Source organism: Macrobrachium nipponense, chromosome 6 (assembly GCF_015104395.2).
Source record: "Macrobrachium nipponense isolate FS-2020 chromosome 6, ASM1510439v2, whole genome shotgun sequence".
NCBI classification, from domain to species: domain Eukaryota; kingdom Metazoa; phylum Arthropoda; class Malacostraca; order Decapoda; family Palaemonidae; genus Macrobrachium; species Macrobrachium nipponense.
Window position 1 is genome coordinate 51,318,049 of NC_061108.1, and position 23,734 is coordinate 51,341,782.

Below are 23,734 nucleotides of genomic sequence, written 5' to 3' on the forward strand. Positions count from 1 at the left end.
TAGGAATTGAACCTAGGTAGTCAGCATAGACAAAGAGATAGAATGCTGTTGTCTTGTGTCCTTATATTCCATTATTGTATCAACATTCACTATTCTGACCAAGATCAACTAGAAGAGACTAATTTGAAATTGGTTGGTCTGTCTTATGGAGCCTTGAGGGAACCATGAGAGTAACTCTTTTGAGAACTCACACCTGCTACCAAAAAAAATTGTACGGCAAGTTATAAGATCAGATTGATTGAGTGATGTGCGTATTGAGTAATTGATGTACGTACATATGCATGAACTTACATGGATCACCGAGAAGTGATTTATGATTCTGACGACCTTTGTGATCATTGCTAGGATTGGTCTTTGGGAGAGATAGAGATACTATACTGTACTGAGAAGCAGGCATTTCCAAGCATTGGCAAACCAACTGTTCAGTCTCATGCTTTTTGCACAGTTCATTTGGGATAAGATAGAGGCCACTGATATCAAATTCTGATTCCTTCAGAACAGTCCCAGTTTTGTTGTGTGATACAAGATGCCCCACCATGTAGTGAGTCATAATATAAAACTGAGGGTTTGTATTCTCATAGGAACAAAGTTCAAATTCAAGATAATCTGCTTTTTTTTTGTAGGTATGCAACCCTGAAGTCATATATATCATAATGTCACCTCAAACCATCCCCACATTTGTCCCTTTATTACCCTGCTACTCCCCTACCTACCACCAGCTGTTGCTGAAGGTTATCCACAAAAAAAGTTCAGGTTTGCATATCCAGGAAGAATACAAATTATCTTCGAGATTTTGGTACGTATCTCCTGCCTACTATGAAAATCTTTGTTTTATGATCATCTTGCAGATATTCAAAGGAAATAGTAAAGATTGTCGGGATCTGCTTAATATCGAGGTATATGCAGTCTTTGAGGAAGAGCAGTCAGAATTTATGATAGATTTAATGAGAGAGAAATATTTTGAGAAACTACAGTCCTCCATCAAGGATAGAAATGTGGTAAGTTTAATATGTTTTCTTTCTGTAAATATAACAGTTCTAGTCATGGTTGTGTTTACTCTTTCTTTTGGGCTATTGTATACTTCCTAGAGTGTATGAGGAATATAGAGATGAAACTGCATTTATTCAGAAAATAATTACTACGAACGTTACTTCTAAAATTAATGTTTAAATCACTATAATTTATATGCACTAAATATCATTTTTATGTTGTTTATTAATGAACAGTTTTTTTTTAGTTTTAGAGGCTTAAGATTCAATCAGTGTATTTTGCCTTTTCTTGTTGTCCAGAAAAACTGCCTACTATTATAAAAGAAAGCTGTAGAAGCTTATTTCTTAGTGTAGAATTAATGAATGAGATTTTTTATTGTCAAAATTTACTTTGAAAATTACAGCTCCACCATACTATAAGGTAATTAAAGAAACAAAATGTTTCATAAATATCTTAACATATTTTGTTTTATTATTATTATTATTATTATTATTATTATTATTCCCTTTCATTCCCTTTCTTTACCTTCTGCTTTCTTCCATACTCAACTAACACTAACTGTCGATCTTCCAGACCCGTTTGCTCACTGACACTCGGCTCACACTTATTCACCCTCAACCACTCACTCATCGCATTCTCCCGAACATACTACTGTACTTCCCTCCACTAACGGAGCTGGTTACAGTGTGCCCTAACCTCATCTACACCCCCATCTACTAGCAATTTCCCTAACACATAACTCAATCCACTCGGTCCCACTTCTAAAATCTCTAAAGGCCCTACTAATTTCTCCCTTACCTTATTCACATTCATTCTTCCTATCTCAACCAACTCTTTCAGTACTTTATCTCCAATCTTAAAACTTTCAAACCTTTCACTCGCTTTTTTCCACAAATCCCGATCACATTTAGACAGACCCAACCGCGGCCTAACAATCCTTTCAAAATTCAACACATACTTACAAGGAGACATACCTATGCTCTTCTGCAGTGTGGTGTTATATACCCACACTGCACGTTCTAACTCATATCTCAATCATTGTCACCTTTACTCATCATTCGCAAAATCTCTGTCATCATTCTAACAGTTCTTTCGCTGGCTTACACACACACATAGGCAACATCACTTGCCCCACCATCCGTGCAGCAGTTTTACTCCTCTTATCTTTGGTGGTAACTGCATAGGCAAATTTACTCATGTGATCCACTATCACAATCATTCCCACATCCCCCCCCACAGTCTTTGGCAATGAAACACAATCAATCCAAGCATTTAAAATGGCTCTTTCATCTGCAATCGTAACACAGGTGGACTCACATGCACACTCTTATACTTTCCCCTCTTGACAGTCTTCACACGTAACAGCCACATCCACACAAATCTTATTCAACCTAGGCGCATACAATCTCTGTCTCATGCACCCCCACAACTTATTTTTCCCCATATGCCCAAACCAATCATGCACCAACAAACATACTGCTGACTTAACAAAAAACCGGCACATATGCCACTCCCCTCTGCACTTCACTCATCAACCTCACTCGCAACTCATTTGCACTACCGGGTACCTCTTCAACTAGACCTCTCCCTTCCAAGTCTTTCAACGCTGAAAACAAACATTCACACACACTGTCACCCCGTTCATACCTCTCTTTTACAACCAAACCCTCAGGCACCACATTCGGACCCCAGTCACTCTTTACGACACCGTTGCCCCTATCAAGCATCCAAGACATTGCATCAGCAATCACATTTTTACTCCCTGGCACATATTCTAACCTAAAATCAAACTCACTCAAATCTTCTATCGTCCTCGCGATCCTAGCATTCAAACTCTCCTTCTTAATCATATACACTAATGGCCGATGGTCCGTCCGGATAATAAATTTTACCCCGTACAATGCTTTCACACAAAACCTTATTGCCGCAAGCTCCTTAACCACCGAATACTTCTGCTCTGCTTTATTAAATGCTTTACTTATATACGTAATTACTCTAAACAGGAGGTTTCCGTTCGTCACTAATATTCAGTCATCATTACTTTGGTACTGATTTAGAGTGCAAAAACCCCCCAAATCTCTGGCATTTGCTGTGGCAAAAAGGATTTTGACGTGGGAAAAATCTATTTCTGGGTGATGGGTTCGTGTCGCCCAGTGAAATAATCCTTTAGTTCATTATTTCTAAGGTAAATGAGCTAACAAATACCAGAGAAAAATAAATAAAAAAGATGTCAGTATAACTGACTCGCTCACCCAAATAAAAGAAGGGTGTCGGTATGGTAACTGGGGCGAGTGAGACCACTACCACGAACTTCTTGCCATTTAGAATTCTCCCACACCAAAATCCCCAACTGAGAGAGCCGACCCACAGGTCGAGGCGGCAACTACTACCACTACACCCCACGCCACGCTGACTGCCGCGCCTCTGGTGGCCATCCTTTCAGTTAGCGGACTAGCAGCCAGACGTGTTTTGCTTTTGCTCTGTGCTTTTGTGGATTATCTCTCTTTATTCGTCGAGATGGAACATGCAGCTATTGCAGCAGCTAAGTTAAGTGCCCTGAAAAGGTTTGGATTTAGTTTATTCCAGCTGGGAACTTGTTTTACCGTTTTTTAGGTGCGAATACAGGTTCCCGGTCTGGCGCATGGCGTTCCCTCGCCTCGTGTTCGGTTTGGTTCGAGGTCTCCCATACCTTGGAACCTTTCCTTTCACTTATTCACGTGTTACTCTAGTCCTTTTTACTTATTTACATTATTGTTTTTACTATTTACAGTGGACCCCCCGTATTCGCGTTCTCCGGATTCGCGGACTCACACATTCGCTGATTTCTCTCGGGAACGTTTCCCCGCATTATTCGCGGAAAGTTCGCGCATTCGCGGTATTTTTCTATGAGAAATATCTACAAATTCCTGGTTTTTGTGATCAATTTCATCATAAAATGCACTTTTTGTGATAAAACTATTAAAAAAACCAAGTATGAAAATTTTTAGTGGTTTTTCTTAAGTTTTAACTAACGAAATAGGCTGTTTTCAGCGCTTTTATAGGGGTTCCAAACATTCGCGGATTCTAACTATTCACGGGGGGGTCCGGTACGCATCCCCCGCGAATACGGGGGGAACACTGTACATCGTTTAGGGGATTTAGCCTACCCCTGGTGTTAGGCATCTGAGTGTTTTCCTTTGTCCAGACCCTGGCCATTGCTCTCCTTATCGGCTTAGGCTAGCTCTGAGTGTTAGACTTTTCTTCGGATTCAGTCGTTCACTCCTGGACTTCCTTTCTCTTTCACTCATTATTTTTTCCCCTATTTTTATTATTATTATTTTATCGATGTAATAGTCTTTACGTGATTATGGTTAGCTTTGGGCGTCCAGCATCATTATAGCCTGGATCTCTAGTGGTCCTGTTTTCTTGGCCCACCGTAGATTCTGTTCTTAGCAATTTTATTGCATTATCTTTTTACAGTTTTGTTGCATCCTTATACAGTTTTGCTGCACCATTCTGGTCAGTTTGGTTGCATGAGACCCTTGCGTTTTATACCGACCAGGTCGGTTGTGTTGTGTTATCGTACCTTGGTCCACTCTCGATTGCGGTACCGCTGGACGCCCGTCCCCAGTCGCCTTCCCCCCCCTTCTTCTCTCGCCATAGAGTAGAAGGGAGGGAGGATCTGTCCTTGCTCGCTCCACCCGGGCCCGGCTCCCTCTCTCCCCTCGCGGAGGGAGTAGGGGAGCCTGGACAGACCCAGACCATTAGGCTGGGAGTGACCTTGTTCTCCCTTGCGCTCAGGGGTGCTCCGGTGTGTGGGGGGTTGGCCTCCCCCCTCTCCGGTTGCGCCGGCGCTCCCCAGAGTACAAGGGATCTGATTTATTCCCTCCTCGTTTTACCTCCCCACGACGGACGGACCTCTGGCTCTTCTACCCCGGCGTCCCATCGGTTATGGGGAGGGTGGTAGGCTCCGCCAACCACCGGAGCGGATATGATTTCAGTAGGTCCTTTAGCTATCCGTTGTTCCATCGTCTCCGCCGTTTACCCCTAGGGGCATTCTTCCGGTAGCGTTGGACAGCTTCGCTCTTCGGAGTCGTTCTCCGATATATCATTCTCGCTATGCTTAAGTTTAGTTTAAGTGATTTAGCTTAAGCTTGGGTTCCCTCCCCTGTCCTCCGTTGGAAATTTCCTTATAGTTATATGTTATATACCTATATATATTTACCTCTGGTTTATGGAATTTCCTCCTCCGGTGTACACCGGAGTTTTTGTGTCACCTGTTTAACCCAAAGGATCTCAGGGGAGGGGTTATGCCCATTTTTTCATCGAACTCCGGCATGCAGCGGAGTACTAGAGTAGTCTTGTGAGTGTAAACTTGATACTCATGTATCTTTCCACTTACAGGCTACCAACTGCCAGCATCCCGGCTGTAACGCCGTACTACAAGACCCCTGCGGGCATGAGGTCTGCAGGACCCATGCTCCCTGCTCCACCAGTCATGGTAATCTTCAGGTCTGGTTTCATGAAGTTTGCTCTATCTGTTATGAGCTTGTGAACCAGTTTTTGGAGGGAGTAAGTACTTTTGGTCATCAGCACGTTCATGCAATATGAGTTCTGATATATTGTTAAGCTTAAGCTCATCGTAGTCTAGTGGTTAAGGATCACCTTTAGACTTAAGTGTTAATAATAGCCCTCTCTTTCAGGCTGCCGCAGTCAAGGACGCGGCTTTCGCGACCCTGAAAGCCTGGGTCGGCGGATTCGGTAAAAACGCCACCAAAGGACAGCCCTACATCCTAGAGAAGAGGATGGCTGTTCTGTTGTTCCCCGGAGGCAAGTCAACGGGGTACGTCGACCCTGCTGCGGCGGCTCCGACGATCGCCGCGATCCAGCAACAGGTGGAGCAAGCCCTTAAGGAAGTACCAGGCCAGGACATCGCGGCGGAGGTCGCCACTCTGGACATAAATGTAGAGCCTATGGCGATAGGTGTAGATGATTTATTGGTTGAGGTAGGTATGTTGGACACTCAAGGGCTTCCCTTGAGTGCATCTGGATCTTTATCTCCTGTCCCTTCTTCTTCCTTTCAGGGCTTTACGGGCGCTGAGCTCCCGTATAGTGCACCCGCTGCTTCTGTGGTCCCCAAGGTGAAGGGTCACAGAGAGCAGAAAACCCTTAAGAAGACGTCGTCCAAAAAGACTTCTTCGTCTTCTTCGGCTCATAAGTCTCCGGCTTCTTACCCCGGAGCAGAGAAAGTGAAAGCTTCTTCTTCATCAGCTTCACTTCCAAAAGGGTCGAGGAGCAAGTCCTCCAGGGAGAGATCCCGCACTCCGGCGGAGTCAGTGATTTCCCCTTTTTCTACCAGAGTCCTCCCGGGGACATCGTCAGGCTCTGTGGCTACGAGTAGTTTTGATCCTGCTGTGTTTTCTGCCGGAATGATGCAGCAGGTGGGAGACTTGGTAGGTTCCTTGAGGTCAAGCATGGAACAAATGTTCACCCAGCTTTCGGACAGAATGTCCACCCAAGAGAACCTCCTTTCTGGCTTTAATCAAGCTCCTCAAGCTACTTCTCCGACAGTTGGTGCCGGTCTTCTTCAACTCCCGGCATATGACACTCTCCCGGCATTCTCCATGAGTAACCCTTGGAGAGTAGCGGCTTTCGCCCCTTTCAAGGATGGCCTTATCTCCATCCCGGAGTGCGGAACTCGAAGGATTGAGGACTTCAAGTTCCACCCCGCAAACCTGCAGCCTCCTTTCATGGGGTATGCCAGACTGACGGAGGCAGCGCTAAATAGAGAGGACAAGATCCCGAAGGAGACAGTCCTCTATAGCAGAGATCACGCTCAGAGGGAATGGCTTCACTGCTTAGAAGACTGGGATTGTATCAATACCAGGCTTCAAGCCTTTCAAGGAGCCCATTGCACAAATCTTCACGACGGAAGAGGAAGCCACCACTTACCCTTCCTGACGAAGATTGCTGATGTCACCATCCAGGCAGCTTGAAAGGTGATCCATCACCTCAGCTAAGAGAAGCAGACCCCACATCTCCTCTTCTCCCTTCGTTTGGTGATATGTGGGAGGACTTGCCAGCCACCTTTACGGTGGGTAAGTTTAAACCGGACTGTGCCATGGACCAGTTCGGCGAGAAACTTCCCAGGCTTCCGGACAACATCATCCAAGCAGAGTTCGAGGCAAGGTCAGGTTGGCAAGGACCTTAAACACTATGGTCATGACGGAAGTAGCGGCCCTCTCTTATGCGTCTGAACCGCTCTTCAAGCTGTTGGCTAAGTCGCAGACTCATACAGTCCAATCGGACTTGTATGAGTTTGTGGTGGCTAGAGTCAACTGCCGGAAACATGTCCTCCAGGAAGCAACTATTAGGCACGAGCCAAATAAGTTGCTTTCCTCCAACATTTGGCGGGCGGACCTTTTCCCGGAGTCGGCAGTTAAAGAGGTCCAGAACGAAGCGACGAGACTCAACCAGAGTCTCAAAGATCGTTGAGCCCACAAATAGAAATATTTGTAACGGTTTTTACGAAAGTCATCCAAGGTATTCCACGCCTTTTATCTATAGAATTAAAGGGATTTTAGAGAATACAAATATTAAAAAATTTCCCATAATTCCTTTTGTGGTCCCCCCGTTTTCGTGGGGGATGCGTACCAGACCCCCGCGAATAGTTAGAATCTGCAAATAGTAGGAACCCCTATAAAAATGCTGAAAACAGCATATTTTGTCAGTTAAAACTCAAGACAAACCCGCTAAAAATTTTTATACTTGGTTTTTTTTAATAGTTTTATCATTAAAAGTGCATTTTATGATGAAATTGATAAAAAACAGGAATTTCTGGATATTTCTTATAGAAAAATACTGCGAATAGGCGAATTTTCAGTGAATAATGCAGGGAAATGTTCCCGTGAGAAATTCGTGAATGTGTGAATCCGCTAATCCGGAGAACGCGAATACCGGGGGTCCACTGTTACTCCTGTCTGAAGGTTGCCTGATGTGAAATTCTGCAGGTACTTCAAAGGAGCAAAGAGAGATAGGTCTGATGAGAAAATGAGGGCAATATTCTTAGAGCTTGATCAGAGTATATAGATACAAGTTTTATATTCACTGATGATTCCAAATCCAATGCTGGTGCTGGTTGTGGAGTTATTAGTGAAGCTTTTAACCGAAGAGTTGTGCTTCCTTCAGTTGCCTCAAACTTTACAGCTGAACTGTATGGCATCCAAGTAGCACTGGAACATATTGCAACCGTGTGCGGACAATTTTTCGAAAAACCATTATTCGAAAGGCAATTGTTTGAAAAGTTTTTTTTCGAAAACCAAATATTTGAAAACAATAGTTCGAATGTATAATTGTTCGAATTTACAATTGATCGAAATACAAAATATTCGAATATTCAGTTTTTCGAAATGAATATTGTTCCAATCCACAAGTAACGTCGACTTGTTGAAAAAAGGCCGACGGCAGTTTTGTATATTGGCACCTCTCTCTCTCTCTCTCTCTCTCTCTCTCTCTCTCTCTCTCTCTCTCTCTCTCTCTCTCTCTCTCTCTCTCTCTCTCAAAGTGTAGTTATTCGAGAAACAACTCAATCGCATTGTTTTTATTTTAATTACCTTAAAACAACTCAATTGCATTGTTTGTATTCTATTTACCTTAAATAAGAAATAAATAAACATAAAAATAAACCATTAACAAATCCTTTAAACCTTAAAGTTCCCATTGTTATTTTGGAAAGTTTCGTATTTAGTAGAGAAGCTCTTAAACCCTATCATAGCTAAGCCGTTCAAAGTAAACAAGGAAAGCCCTTGTTATTGTTGAATGGACATTTATTTGTTAAAGACAAGCAAATACAAGATAAAATTTGTAGATTACTGTAAATGTTGCGCTATAACAATGAAAGAAGACTTTACTGTTTCTAAAGAACATAATCATGCAGGTAATCCAACTGGTGTAGAAGTGCGGAGATTTATTGAAAAAGTGAAAGACGACGCAAAAGGTACACGCGACTCCCCTCATTATACTATGATTGCAAATGCATCTTCGGATCTTAGCACATCTGGAACCCAGGGATTGCCAACTGTCAACAGTATTAAGCGCTCAATTAGAAGGGTTTGTTCAAAAGAAAATTGTGGACTATACACCCAATCATAGGGAGGATATAGTATTCCCAGTCGAATAGTATATGAAGGCTTTCAAGAATGAAGATTTTCTTCTTTTTGACTCAAGTCAGGAAGAAAAGAATTTTCAGTCAAAATTCAAATGCTATTACCCTTGGCATTTATCCCAGAGAAAGTCATTGAAACTTGAAAATTTAGTAGAAGAGTTATCTTCACCTGAATTACTTCCAATAATAGATTATTGTGAAGATAAATTGTGCAAAGATATGTTAGGAAAACTTTAATAAATTTTAATTAAATTAATAGTTTATTAATATTAATCCTATTCACCTATATAGTTAGATAAAATATGTTATAGATTCGAACAATATTCATTTAAAAAAAATGCTTATTCGAATATTATGTATTTTGATCAGTTGTAAATTAGAACAATTACACATTCGAACTAATGTTTTCGAATATTTGGTTTTCGAAAAAAAACTTTTTGAACAATTGCCTTTCGAATAAGGGGTTTTCGAAAAATTGTCCGCAAATCTATTGCAACACTCCCAGTGTGTAGCTACACAATATTTTGTGTGTCTAAAAGTGCCTTACAGTCCCTGGAAGTCTTCAATACTGATCATCCCTTAGTGTTGAAGATCTTGTAGTGGATCTTTTTGCACCAGTATAGAGGTAGCATTGTTTCTTTTTGTTGGGTTCCTGCCCATGTGAACATATCAGCAAACGAAGAGGCAGACCAGCTAACCAAATCAACATTACAAACTTTGATACCGAGAAAAGGCTCTGTTCCATATCACGATACATTCCATGATATGTTTTAGGGCTGTTGCCTTGTATATTAAGGCGCCCTATGAGGTAATGTTAGACTTGCGATAATCTTACGCTAAGTCGGTTGGTATTGCACTTCCATATTCAATGGAGTGTCTTGGGGTTTGTAGATCACTTACGAAGTCGGGATTATCTTCTTGTTTATGACGACGATGTGTTAAACTCATGATGATTCGGTGAGGAGGAGAGGATCTAGTAGAAACCACGAAGTACAAAAATACTTATATTCTCTGAATTTACATGGTGAAGATCAGGTATGATTGTACAAGTCTTCTAATGACGATAGCTTGATCGTTTCTGCCAATGATGATGGCTAATTCTATTCTCTCTACATGATAAAGCTTAGGTAAAGAGGTACAGGTCTTCTAATGACGATAGCTAACTCTATTTATTAGGGCTTGTGCCTTGTATGATAAGGCGCCCTATGAGGTAATGTTAGACTAGCGATAATCTATACGCTAAGTCGGTTGGTATTGCACTTCCATCTTCAATGGAGTGTCTGGGGTTTTGTAGATCACTTACGAAGTCGGTATTATCTTTACGACGATGTGTTAAACTCATGGTTCGGAGGTTCTTGTAGAAAACACAAGGTATAAAAATAGTATATTCTTCTGAAGTTTTACATGATGAAGATCAGGTCTATGATCGTACAAGTCTTCTATGCGATAGCTTGGTCGCTTCTGCCATGAGATGGCTAATCCTATTCTCTCATGATAAAGCTTAGTAAAGATACAGGTCTTCTAATGACGATGCTACTCTGTTCTGCCTGCTACCATCTCTGTTACAAGTTATGAAGGAACAGACAGTAGTTCGAACATATGAACATACTATCAGATGACATAGTTTCATACGAACACACAATTCGAATGAGACACGCTACAGATCACGTAGGCCGTTTGAATAATAGGTCGGGGTAGTTGTCTCAAGCTGGGAGCTTGGACTAATGTTTATAAACAATTGAATGACTACAGGTGACGGCATGTTATCTTAGCTTACATACTTATTGTATACGTCATCTTTAGCGTCTCTAGTCTGATCACATTCCTGCAAGCAATCTGGTTGACCTCTTTAGTTTTAGACTTTTATATATATGGACTAACATTCCATATTTTTATTATGTAAACACTTACATATTCTCCCTGTCTACCATCTCTGTTACAAGTTTATGAAGGAAGCAGATAGTAGCTCGAACATATGAACTACAATCAGATGACATAGTTACCTATACGAATACACCATCAAAATGAGACATTGCTACAGATCACGTAGGCCGTTTGAATTATAGGTCGCGGTAGTTGTGTCTGCAGGGAGCTTGGACTAGAGTTTATAAACAAATGAATGACTACAGGTGACGGCATGTTATCTTAGCCTACTTTTATTGTATACGTCATCTTTAGCGTCTCTAGTCTGATCACATTCCTGTAAGCAATCTGGTTGACCTCTTTAGTTTTTAGTATTTTATATATATGGACTAACATTCCATATTTTTATTATTTAAACACTTACATTGAGCTCGGTCAGCTACCAAAAACCAAACTACTGAATATTACTCAAACTTGACATTATAGGAGTGTGATACAGACACTATGTGAATATATATATATATATATATATATAATATTATATATATATATATATATATATATATATATATAAGTAAATAAAAATTCATGGTGTACACAAATACAGATTCAAGTAATAAATTATTAGACATAATATGCATATGATATTCGTAAATAATAGTGAATACGTGATATATACTGATACAGTTTTTCACTTCATTTCATTAACCATCTTACGCCGAAGCCCTAAAAATCAAAACCTCTCCTGTATGCCGGCGCCGGTTTGGAGTGAGCGCGGGGAGCGGAAAAATATTTTTTTCAAAAAATCACAGCGCGCTTATTTTGAAGATTAAGAGTTCATTTTTGGCTCATTTTTTTGTCATTGCTTGAAGTATGTATGCAATCATCAGAAATGAAAAAATAATATAATTATCATATGTAAATAATGCGATATATGGTAGCGAAAAAAAAACAAAAAAATTCATAGATAATTGTATTCAAATCACGCTGTGCAAAAAACGGTCAAAGCTAACGAGTTAATTTTTTTTTCGTTGTATTGTACACTAAATTGCAATCCTTTTGATATATAATACATAGTAAAACAATAAAAGACAACACCGGAAAAATATTATCACAAAATGATGTATGAATTCGTAACGCGCGGACGTAAAAAAATATTATTTTCAAAATTCACCGTAATTCTAAATATTGTTCTAGAGACTTCCAATTTGTTCAAAATTAAGACAAATGATTGAATATTACGATACTGTAAGAGTTTTAGATTAGAATTGCAGATTTCGACCATTTCGGACGAGTTAAATTTGACCGAATGTCGAAATTTTTATATATATTTTTTTTTTATATGCGCATATTTCGAAGATGGAAAAAGCTACAACCTTCAATTATTTTTTATTGTATTTTCTTCATGAATTTGCGCACATTTTGATATATGAACTCTATAAAAAGGCTAATATGAAAGGATCAAAATATTAGGATAATGCGATGTACGTATTTCGGAGACTTGCAGCCGCGATCGGCGCGCAGAGTGAAGGTAAATATATTTTTTCAAAAATTCACCATAAATCACAATATTGTTTCTAGAGACTTCAAATTTGTTTCAAAATGAAGAAAAATGACGGAATATTACTAGGCCGTAAGAGTTTTAGCTTACAATTGCGTTTTTTCAACTATTTCGGTAGAGTCAAATTTGACCGAATGTGGTTTTTTTTTCTATTTTATCGTGAATTATATGCAAATATTTCGAAAAAGAGAAAAGCTACAACCTTCAATCATTTTTAGTTGTATTCTACATGAAATTGCGCACATTTTCATATATAAAACTTTATGTAACAGCTAATTTTAAATGGTGCAAACATTTCGACAATCGCACAAAAAAATTCTGATTTTTTTGGAAGAGTTTACCGCGCGAATGTAAGGAAAATTTTTTTTTTTTTCATAAATTCACCATAAATCGAAATATTGTGCTAGAGACTTCCAAGTCGTTGCAAAATTAAGTTAAATGATTGAATATTACTAGAATATAAGAGTTTTAGCTTACAATTGCATTTTTCGACCATTTCGGTAGTCAAAGTTGACCGAAAGTTGAAATTTTTGCACTTAACGTTATTTATAGAAAATATTTCGAAACTGATAAAAGCTACAACAATGGGTTGATTTTTGTTGTATTGTGCATGAAATTGCGCACATTTCCATATAAAACTTTATGTAACGGCAAATTTAAAGGGTGCAAACATTAGGACAATCGCACGAAAAAATTTATCGGAAGAGTTATCGCACGAACGTGAGGAAAACGTTTTTTCATAAATTAACCATAAATCGAAATATTGTGCTAGAGACGTCCAATTTGTTTCAAAATGAAGGCAAATGATTGAATATTATTATAATATAAGAATTTTAGCTTACAATTGCGTTTCTCGACCATTTCTGTAGAGTCAAAGTTGACCGAAGGTTGACATTTTTGCACTTATCGTTATTTATATGAAAACTATTTCAAAACCTGATAAAAGCTACAATCATGAGTATTTTTTTGTTGTATTTTACATGAAATTGCGCACATTTTCATATATAATACTTCATGTAAAGGATAATTTAAAAAAAATGGTGCAAAAATTATGTCAAAAAAAGTGACGAAATAATTTCCGAGATGTGTCACGGTACTTTTTAGTGCGATAAGAAAGAAATTCGCGCTTGCGCGCCTGCGTAGCAATTGTAAAACAAAACAACGCCTTGATCCGTGAACTCCCATCAGCCCATCCCCCAAGGCGCCTGATACAAAAGTTTTTTGGCTGGTAGGCCTATAAGTATTTTTTCCGTAATTTTTAAAAAAAACTTTTTTTTTTGTTTTTTTGCCGACGTTTTTATGACGCCAATCGCATACGTAGACATTTTTACACGACGTTAATACGTCCAATCGGCATAGAGACATTTTGAAAGACGTTTAATACGTCCATCGGCGACGATAAGATACATATGCTACAGAAAATACTAATGTACTCTGATAATCGCATAGAATGAAGATTAACACGATAAAAATCATATTTTAACTGATAAAAATTTCATATATGAATTGATAAAATTATTAATGTTTATGCTGATTGATTCGTTGATTTTTATGCTAAATGTTATATATCTGATTCATTAATCCATATACTAACTCATATATAACTGCAGATATTGGTAAGATAAGGTAACAGATTGATTATAGGCTACCTGATTTGTTTATACATATGTATATGGATTCATATAATTATGATTAATATATGTGCACTTTAAATAGATTCCTATTGCGTACACGCAAAGATATATTTCGATTCTGTTATTTATGATCATTTATATATAGATTCCTAGTGCGTACACGCAAAAATATATTTCGATTCTGTTATTTATGATCATTTATTATATATTAGGTACATGACCGAGGTTATCTACTTCACATTTAACTAGCTTTCGAACAACTTTCGTCCATTACACAGTTCCAGACAACCACCTATAGCCAAATGAAACGGCCAATTTCAATGGTTAAAACAAGGGGAAAATTTGCCTGGGCGGGTCCAACGTTCTATTTTGCGCTCATACTTATTCTCTGCATCCTAAGCTACACGATTACGTTCGCGATGAATACAATCATCCCCAGCACGAGTCCTTCGCCAGCAAAGTAGAGTTGAATATCCTTCGGGTCGTAATTGTCGGAAGTATGTCCCTTTTGTAGTCGATTTCTGACAGCCGCCGGAGCGTTCCGCATTAAAACGAGATTAACGACGAGATACGGTGTCGGTCGAAGAAGTCCATGATGGTGCTTATTCCTTTCACATTGTAGGCGGTTGTTACTCGACTGCCGTCGTCCGCAGCGACGAACGATTTTATGAAGTTGCGATGTGAAACTCTCGTACTGCAGGATACTGTAACAGGTTCCATTAATCAGCCTGCAAGTGAAATTATACTTGTAACAAGGGCAAAGTAAATTCAGACAACATCCAAATACGGGAGGGGGAGAAAGCCATTTAGATCCGGACTTAACCCACATGAGTTTGCTGATATTTGTGGAATTCAAAAGAGTCAGCCGTACAAACTTTTTTATCCATGGCGTTAACAATGAGTGAACCTATCCAGGTCTATGAGGACTGTAAAAATATCCATAATTATAAAAAATAAACAGATATCAATACGAATCCCAAGGAAAATTCGATATTACTGGTAGTAAGTTACTAGACAAAGAAGTGGAAAACGGAGCTATTTGTAAGATTGCCAGGCAACATAAGAGTCAAAGAGAATATTAATCATGATTCTGTATTTCTCTATGCTAACTGAAATTAAGTTGTGATAAAATCTGATCCTATGTGCCCCTAACAAAAGTTTCATATTCAATTTTCTCGCGCGCATCCTCTGAGGTTAATTTGAAAAACTTTATTAATAGGTAGGAGATGCAACGAAAAAACCCACTATGTAACTAATTTCTATATAAACTTTGGGTTTTTCAAGAAAATGTGACATTTTCCCATGAATGTTTTACTTGAATTGTAATAGGCTAATGTTGCAAGTAAATATTTCATATACATATCTTGATACTTCTAAATGTCTATGAGGTTCAGGAAAAATTAATTCATTTTTTTTGTTATAGAAATTCTATTTGCTTATTTTGTTCATTAATTTTAAAATGATTGCAAGTCCTTTACTAAAGTTGCATTGCACACACGGATAAGAATAGGTTATGTGGTATGTCATGTGACCTATGAACCACATGTGAAGTTCATGAGCTAAGCATTCCTTTCTCCAGTCAATCTGCTTTGCAAGCGGTTTATTGAGGTTATAAAGAACAATGATTAGTCGGCAAACGCGACAGGCATCTTCTAAACTGATGACGTCGCCACCAGCTTAAGAGTTACGTTACTTGCTGTAAAAGAAACGACTTAGTATAAATTTTTGTTTTGTTTTTTGTTTTTTAATAGTCGACCCACACGAAAAGAATGTCTGAAAAAAAACAGTACCAAAATTGAACAATATATTAGTTTCATGTTGGAAATCTGCATGATTGTAATTATGTTAAATTAAATATTCCTTATTCAAACTAATGAAAAAAGGGTTTCCATACAAATTTTATATATACTATTTGCCCTGTATAAGATTCATATAGGATTATTCCATAGATATACATTTTCACTTCTAGACTTCCTGACTTTAAAATCTCTTTTATTTTATTTTATTTATTTATTATTATTTTTTTTTATTTTTTTTTTTTCATTGACTACGAATATAAATCACCGGACAAGACAATATGTCAGTAGGTTTTGATATGTGTTTGAACTTTTTAGCTTATTTGTCATTACTTAAGCGTTAAGTTAGAGTTCAAATCTTTACGCATATATATTTGGATATTTAATTTAACCTATGGTTACGTTTTTGCTTAGTTGATTTATCGTGATTCCTTTTTTATTATAATTTTGTAACCCTTCCAACTTCTTACGGAGTGTATTATATTGATCTCCACTTGTATACCTATTATTTTATTTTTTATATTTATTTATATATTTTTTTTTATATATATTTGATAAATTAATGGTTGGCTTGAATATGTGGAAAAGTGTTCTAGCGGCGTACCGTATAAGGCTACTTGCGGTATCATTTCTACAGATACAAGATAGGAATGATAAAGGTATTTAAAACCACGAGAACCACTATAATCCAGTTCGGATCCAATATCACGAATGTAACTCGTAAGACATTGACACTTTTTTATTTATCCGTTATTCTACCAAACCGATTGACTCTGGGCGATAAAATATACTATTGGTTTTCTTAATGGATAGGAATTCACACAACGTGTTAAGGAGATTATTATTGATTTACACCACCCGAGTCACAGATTATTATGTGTTGAATTCCATGTTTACTGATTTAGCACTCATAAATATTCCTAACGCACTCAATTGCAGTGTTTGTTTTTAGTGCTATTAATTCTATATAACGTGTCAAGGAACTATTAACACTAAGAAGTGTTTATTCCCTCTGTCAGACTCGTAATTCTGTTAATAATTCTACGTATATTCTTTCAAGGATTGATTTGGCACAGGATAGGCCCCTAAACTGACAGGTGTCTTAGTGTATCCCTTGTTTTCATGACACGTGTTACAATTAGTTATGTGCTTTTTATATCTGTAAGCATCGTAGGCCTGTAAAACAGTGATTTGGCTTTCTGTGACATAATAGGGAACCCTGGATGACGGAATGCAACCAGTTTATGACGATTGGTATGAAAGAGATTATTACTACTACCTGGTCGTTAGTCATCTGCTGTGTTCTTCAGGTTTTCCTCGTCACGGACCTACATATAATATTACATTTGATTACATTATTCTGATACACATAACTTTATACTTTTGCTTTAGGGTTTCTGCTCGAAGTGTTTATTGTTTGCTTAGCCGCTGACCCTGTTTCCGTTCGAAGTGTTTATTGTTTTTTGCTTAGCTGCTGCTGACCCTGTTTTCGTTCGAAGTGTTTATTGTTTGGTGTTTATTGTTTTGCTTATCGCTGTTGACACTTGCTTTGTTCAGTTTGTAACAGTTCTGCGCTCCAACCCAAATATTCAATGGCTCGCGATCTCTTGGTTAAGGAATTTTTCTTTTTGGTTTTAGATACGGTTTTAACATAGGCAAGGCATGTTTCTATATCATTTTAGTCAATTAATGGTCCTTTGCAGTATGGTGCGGGATTGCGGGATAATGCGTCAGCTATGATAATTGCTTTCCCAGGTAGATATCTTATCTTGGCTCCAAAGACCTGAATGATCATTTGTCACCGAGTTCCTTTGGGACTGTGATTAAAGCCTTTGAAAAAACTCTGTAAGTGACATGGTCAGTAAGGATTTTAACAGGATAGCCGTAGATTATGAACTTAAAATGTACTAGTGAGTTAACGATACCTAGCCCTTCCTTGCCTATTACTGTATATTTACTTTCAGAGGGCTTTAGTTTACGTGAATAAAAAGCTATAGGGAAGAACTGTTTATCATATTACTGAAGTAATACCCCTCTTACCCCTTGGTCTGAGGCGTCTATTGCAATAAAAAAAAAATTCCTTATTTAAATCAGGGATTTTTAAGTTAGGTGAGCTGCATTATTCCGCTTTTAAGATATCGAACGCCTGTTGATGCTTTTTAGACCATAATAAATCTACGCTCTTCTTCGTAAGATCTGTTAAAGGAGCTGTCATGATTGAAGAGTTACATATTTACATACGATTGTAATACCCACTACAGTGCAAAAGTGCTGTATCCCCCTTTTTATGTTAATAGGTACCGGAAGTTATGAATAGCCGACACCTTATCATGGACTACTTTAAGACCTTGACTAGACACATAAAACCTAGATAAACATGTTCGGTTTTTTAAAAAAGGGATTTTGACGTAAGGAAAAATCTATTTCTGGGCGATTGGTTCGTGTCGCCCAGCGAAATATCCTTTAATATATTATTTCTAAGGTAAATGCACTAACACATACCAGAGAATAAATAAAATAAAGAAAAGGTCAGTACTACTGACTCGCTCACCCTCCAAGAGGGTGTCGGTATGAACACTAGGGCGAGTGAGACCACTACCACGAACCACTTACCAATAGAAATCTCCTACTACAAAACCCCCCACAAGAGGGGAGCGACCACAGAGTGGGCAGCAACTACTACTACTCCATCCATGCTGCCGACTGCTGCGCCTCTGGTGGCCATCCCTGAAGTTAGCAGACAATCTTGAGCGCAGGATGGGTATGGTGGGATTTCGCTGGGCGACACGAACCAATCGCCCAGAAAATAGATTTTTCCTTACGTCAAAATCCCTTTTCTGGGCTCAGTTCGTGTCGCTGCGCGAAATCGTACCAGAGAATTAGCACAAGATTGTAAAGAAAATAAATAAATAAGGTCTCAATAAAACTTAAAATAAAATAAAGAAATATAATTGCTAAAAGGGAAATATACATATACATTATATACAAGTTAGAAATATTCCTTAAAATTAACTTAAAGTTAACATATATGTACAGGGCTTACATGGAAATATATGTTGATCTTAACATTTGTGTATAGTTTAATAGTACAAAGTAAATAAAGCAATTATAATAATAAACTGAATTTGAACAAACTTAGACAATAATATAATAAACAAATGTATATGAACTTAGTATACAAAACCCGTAACCATTGCAAATGTAGATGTGTCACCCTAGCATAAAAATAAGGGGACCACATCATAGAGATCAGAATATACAAACAATTGTGGGTGACCCTATAGCAAAAAAATAAGGGACACCCACTGTACCATCACAAGAGCAGCTAAGACTCAAGGTAGACATAGATGAACATGGTAGGTATAGACAAACTGTTGAATGAGATAGGTAGAAAGGAGAACTGGATCTTCAACTTAAGATTAACGCAGAGTCGGGGGAAACTATGTTACCCGCCGCAACTGCTGAAAATTTCAGAGCTTCCAAGGACTTTAAGTAATGACGCTTAAATACTGTCGGTCGATTTCCATCCAGTATACTTTTTTAAATCATCAAAATTCATGTGTTGGAAATAGTTAATTGAGGTGGCAAACTGCCCTGACATCATGAGCTTTAGGGAAGGAATCAGGGTTGGCTTGCTTAATAAAGTACAGGATCTGTTGCCTGATACCTTTAATAGATAAAGAACCACCTTTTTCTCTCTTAAAGAGGAGGAACCCGACGAGGATGAGGATGTCCTGGACAGAAAGGCTCGTAAGGTCGATACTGGACAAAGAGAAACATCTTGTGGAAGGGGTATAACCTTCCACGGTTCCCACCTCATCAAAGGATCCTCATTCTTTGCTAAAAAGCTACGTTCCGGAGAAAAAAGTAGAACTTCCCCTGTGGGAAGATTCTATATGATTCGGATCTCTGGATAACGCCGACAGTTTCTGAAATTCTAGCTCCTGAAGCCAAGCTTAATAAAAATAGAGTTTTTCTTAAGAGCATTATAAATGAACATGTCGTATTGTCTGTTTCTGAAGCCAGCTTTAGAACATCATTCAAGAACCACGATACTGACGTAGGCCTCACTGAAGGTCTAAGTCTAGCACAAGCCTTGGGAATAGACGAGAAGTAAGAGTCTGTCAAGTCTATGTTGAACCCCGAGTTGAAAAATCTTCTTCAAGGCTGACTTGTTTGTCGTAATAGTGCTAGCTGCTAAGCCTTTTTCAAATAAAGATCTGAAAAAGGATATAGCTGAATTGATTGTCATGATTCTAATATCTGATTCTCTCAGAAAGGTTGCCAACTTTTTGACTGCAGCATCATAACTGTCTCAAAGTTGAATCTCTTTTATCAGATTCCAAGAAAAGAATATTTCGTGGATCAATATCTGCATCTTTTTTATTTTAGCCGCAAACTTCATGAAGTCCATAAAGTTAGGGTTTTGAGAATTCCTGAGGAAGCGAACACAGTCTTCGTTTGTACTGACTGGGAGAGCCTGGGATTGGGAATTCGAAGAGGACGAAGACCCAGTTTCCAGAATCAGAGGGTACCAATTGCTCTTCGGCCAGTCTGGGGCTACTAGAGCTACTTGACCCTTGAACGTCCTGAGTTTGTTCAGTACCTTCAGGAGAAGATTCACTGGAGGAAAGACATAAATCTTCTCCCAGTTGTTCCAATCTATGGACAGGGCGTCCGTGGCATAGGCCAGAGGGTCCAGGTTGGGGGCCACATAACATGGGAGTTTGTGGTTCGCTTGAGATGCGAATAGATCTACTTGTAGACCTGGAACCCTCCGGAGAATCCATTGGAACGAACTGTTGTCCAGTGACCATTCCGACTCCAGAGGAACTGAGCGGGATAGAGCATCTGCTATGACGTTTCTCACTCCAGCTATATGGGTGGAGGAGAGGTGCCAACTGAACTTGTCCGCCAGGGAGAAGATGGCTACCATGACATGATTCAGATGTCGTGGACTTGGAGCCTCCCCTGTTTACGCAATAGACTACCACTGCGCTGTCCAGAACTAGCTTTATGTGGGAGTTCTTTGGCGGACGTAACCTTTTTTTTTTTTTTCAGAGTCAAGAACACTGCCATCGCTTCTAGTACGTTTATGTGAAGCTGGCGGAACTGGGGTGACCAGGTTCCTTGAACCTTCTTGAACTGAGAATATCCTCCCCAGCCGCTTAATGAAGCGTCTGTGTGGATGGTAATCCCCGGAGGAGGAAAACTGAGGGGTACTGATATTGACAGGTTCTTCACTTTTGCCCAAGGGCGTAGACGATTCCGTAGAATCTGTGGGACTGATGACAATTTGTCCCCTGGATCTGACATTTGCTCGTGAGCGCCAGATTCTGGTTAGGTCTTTCAGTTTGGCTTTCATCAAGATGTTTGTCACTGATGCAAATTGGAGTGAACCCAGGATTCTTTCCTGGCTTCTCCTTGAAGCAAGTTTGTGTCCTAGAAATTGCTTTACTGACTTCGCTATTTCCTTTCTCTTGGCTGATGGATCGACAGAGTATGGGAGGATAGATTCCATTGAATGCCCAGCACTGAAAGTTGGACTCCGGAGTGAGTCTTGATTTTGTCCTGTTTATCTTGAACCCCAGATACTCTAGGAACTGGATTACTTTCAAGTGGTTTGGTTTGCGACATTCCTCGACTGTTGGAGCCCAAATCAACCAATCGTCGAGATACGCTACTACCATTATCCCCTGAGACCTCAGTTGTTGGACGACTACTTCCGCCAACTTTGTGAACACCCTGGGTGCCACGTTCAGAACCGAAGGGAACTACCTTGAAGGAGAATGCTTGATCTCCTATCTTGAAGCCCAGATAAGGGCGAAAGTGTCTTGCAATAGGGATATGATAGTATGCGTCTGTAAGATCGATAGAGGTGGTGACGGCCCCACGGGGAAGTAAGGTCCGCACCTGCGAGATGGTGAGCATTTTGAACTTGTCGCAGCGAATGGCCAAGTTTAAACGGGATAAGTCTAAGATTACCCTTCTTTTTTGTGAGCCTTTCTTTGGAACGCTGAATAAGCGCCCTTGAAATTTTAATCTGTTGACTCTCGCTATTGCTCCTTTCTGAAGGAGGTCCTCCGCATACTCCGTCAATTCTTTTGATGGAAGTTGAAGAAAGGTCTGGGTGAGGCGGATCGCAAATCCAACTCCAACCCAGGCCTTTCGACACAATACTTTGTGCCCACTTGCTGAATCCCCACCGGTGCCGGAAGAGAAACAGCCTCCCTCCTACCTTCAAGTTCTCATTGCTGCTGGGTTGAGTAACCTCCGCGGCCTCCCCGGAAGTGTTTTTCCCCTGTTAAGAGACCTTCCTGATCCTTTCTGACGAAAGGATCCTTACCTCTGCCTCTCCTACCCGAGCGGTCATACTGCTGAAAGGCCTGGCCTTTGAACACTTGGTTGAAGGCTGGGGAGACAGCGTAAGAGGTGGAAGGTTGAGGCTGGGGGGAAATCACGTAGATGGGCTGTGATTGAGCCTTGGAGGTAGAGGGTTGGGCTGACTGTACCAACGGAACAGTCGAAACAGCCTGGGCGAAGCGTTGTTGCTTTCTCTGGTAAGGCTGAAAACGTCTGGGTTTCCTCTGAGCCTTACCCCTTGCTGATTGGTCTTGGCGTCTCTTTGCGGTGAGACCCCAACGATCCTTAAGGCTTTGGTTAAGCCTTGTCGCTTCCAGCCTGGACCTCCTTTACCATTGCATCAGGGAAGAGGTCTGCCCCCCAGATGTTGGATGAAAGCAACTTATTCGGCTCATGACGAATAGTTGCTTCTGGAGGACATGTTTCCGACAGTTAGTTTCTGGCTGTAGCGAACTCAAACATGTCAGACTGAACTGTTTGCGTCAGTGACTTGGTGAGAAGCTTAAAGAGTGGCTCAGAGCCTAAGAAATGGTTGCCACTTCCGTCATTGCCATGGTGTTAATGGACCTGGGCTAGCCTAGTCTTGGCCTTCAAATTCAGCCTGAATGAGGCTGTCTGGAAGTCTAGCAGCTTCTCACCAAACTGATCCATAGCACAGTCTGGCTTGAGTTTGCCCGCCGAAAAAGTGTTGGGTAAATCTTCCCAACAATTCTCCGATTGAGTAGGGGCGCAAAGGAGATGTGGGGTCGCTTCCCCTTAGCTGTGGCGGAACAAAGACTCCCCTTCTGGGCCGCCGGGATAGTGACCGTAGCTATTTTGGTAAGGAAGGGAAGCGGAGTTCCCTCCTCCATTGTGAAAATGGTGAAGGGACTCTTGAAAGGTTGAATTTTCGTTTTGTTAGAACAATCCATGTCCTCTAAACACACCTGAGCCATTCTCTTTGAGCCTGGTCAGTGATAGACTGTCTCCTTAGGGACTTGTCATCTCTAGTCATGGCTGCGTCAGTGATCTGGCGTAGCCATGAACGGTGGTTTTGTAGACCCTCCGTGTACGAACTCGAAGTCCTCAATCCTTCGAGTACCACACTCCGGAATTGAAATAAGACCGTCCTGGAAAGGGGCGTATGACGCCACCCTCCAGGGGTTATTCATAGAGAACGGAGGCAGAGAGTCATGAGGTGGGAGCTGAGCTATTACCGGTGTCCGAAAGGTGGGGGAGTAGCTAGAGGAGCTGGCTAAGTTCGGCGATGATGTTATCCTGGGACGTGATCCTGTCGGACAACCGCGAGAACATCGTTCCATATCTTGTCCTTCAGAGAGCCGACCAAGTCTCCCATGTGTTGCAACAGTCCAGCATTGGGATCCAAAGCCGGAGCTGCTGCGGA

The 23,734-nt window shown here is 40.0% G+C and overlaps 1 protein-coding gene across 1 annotated transcript in view; it reads left to right on the top strand.

Annotated features, from left to right (window-relative positions):
* LOC135216777 (uncharacterized) overlaps nucleotides 1-23,734 on the top strand; it is a 323,230-nt gene that overhangs the window by 277,365 nt on the left and 22,131 nt on the right. The window contains exon 8 of the mRNA XM_064252261.1: nucleotides 849-998. Within this exon, the coding sequence (XP_064108331.1) occupies nucleotides 849-998 (150 nt within the window). The remainder of the gene's footprint in view (nucleotides 1-848; nucleotides 999-23,734) is intronic.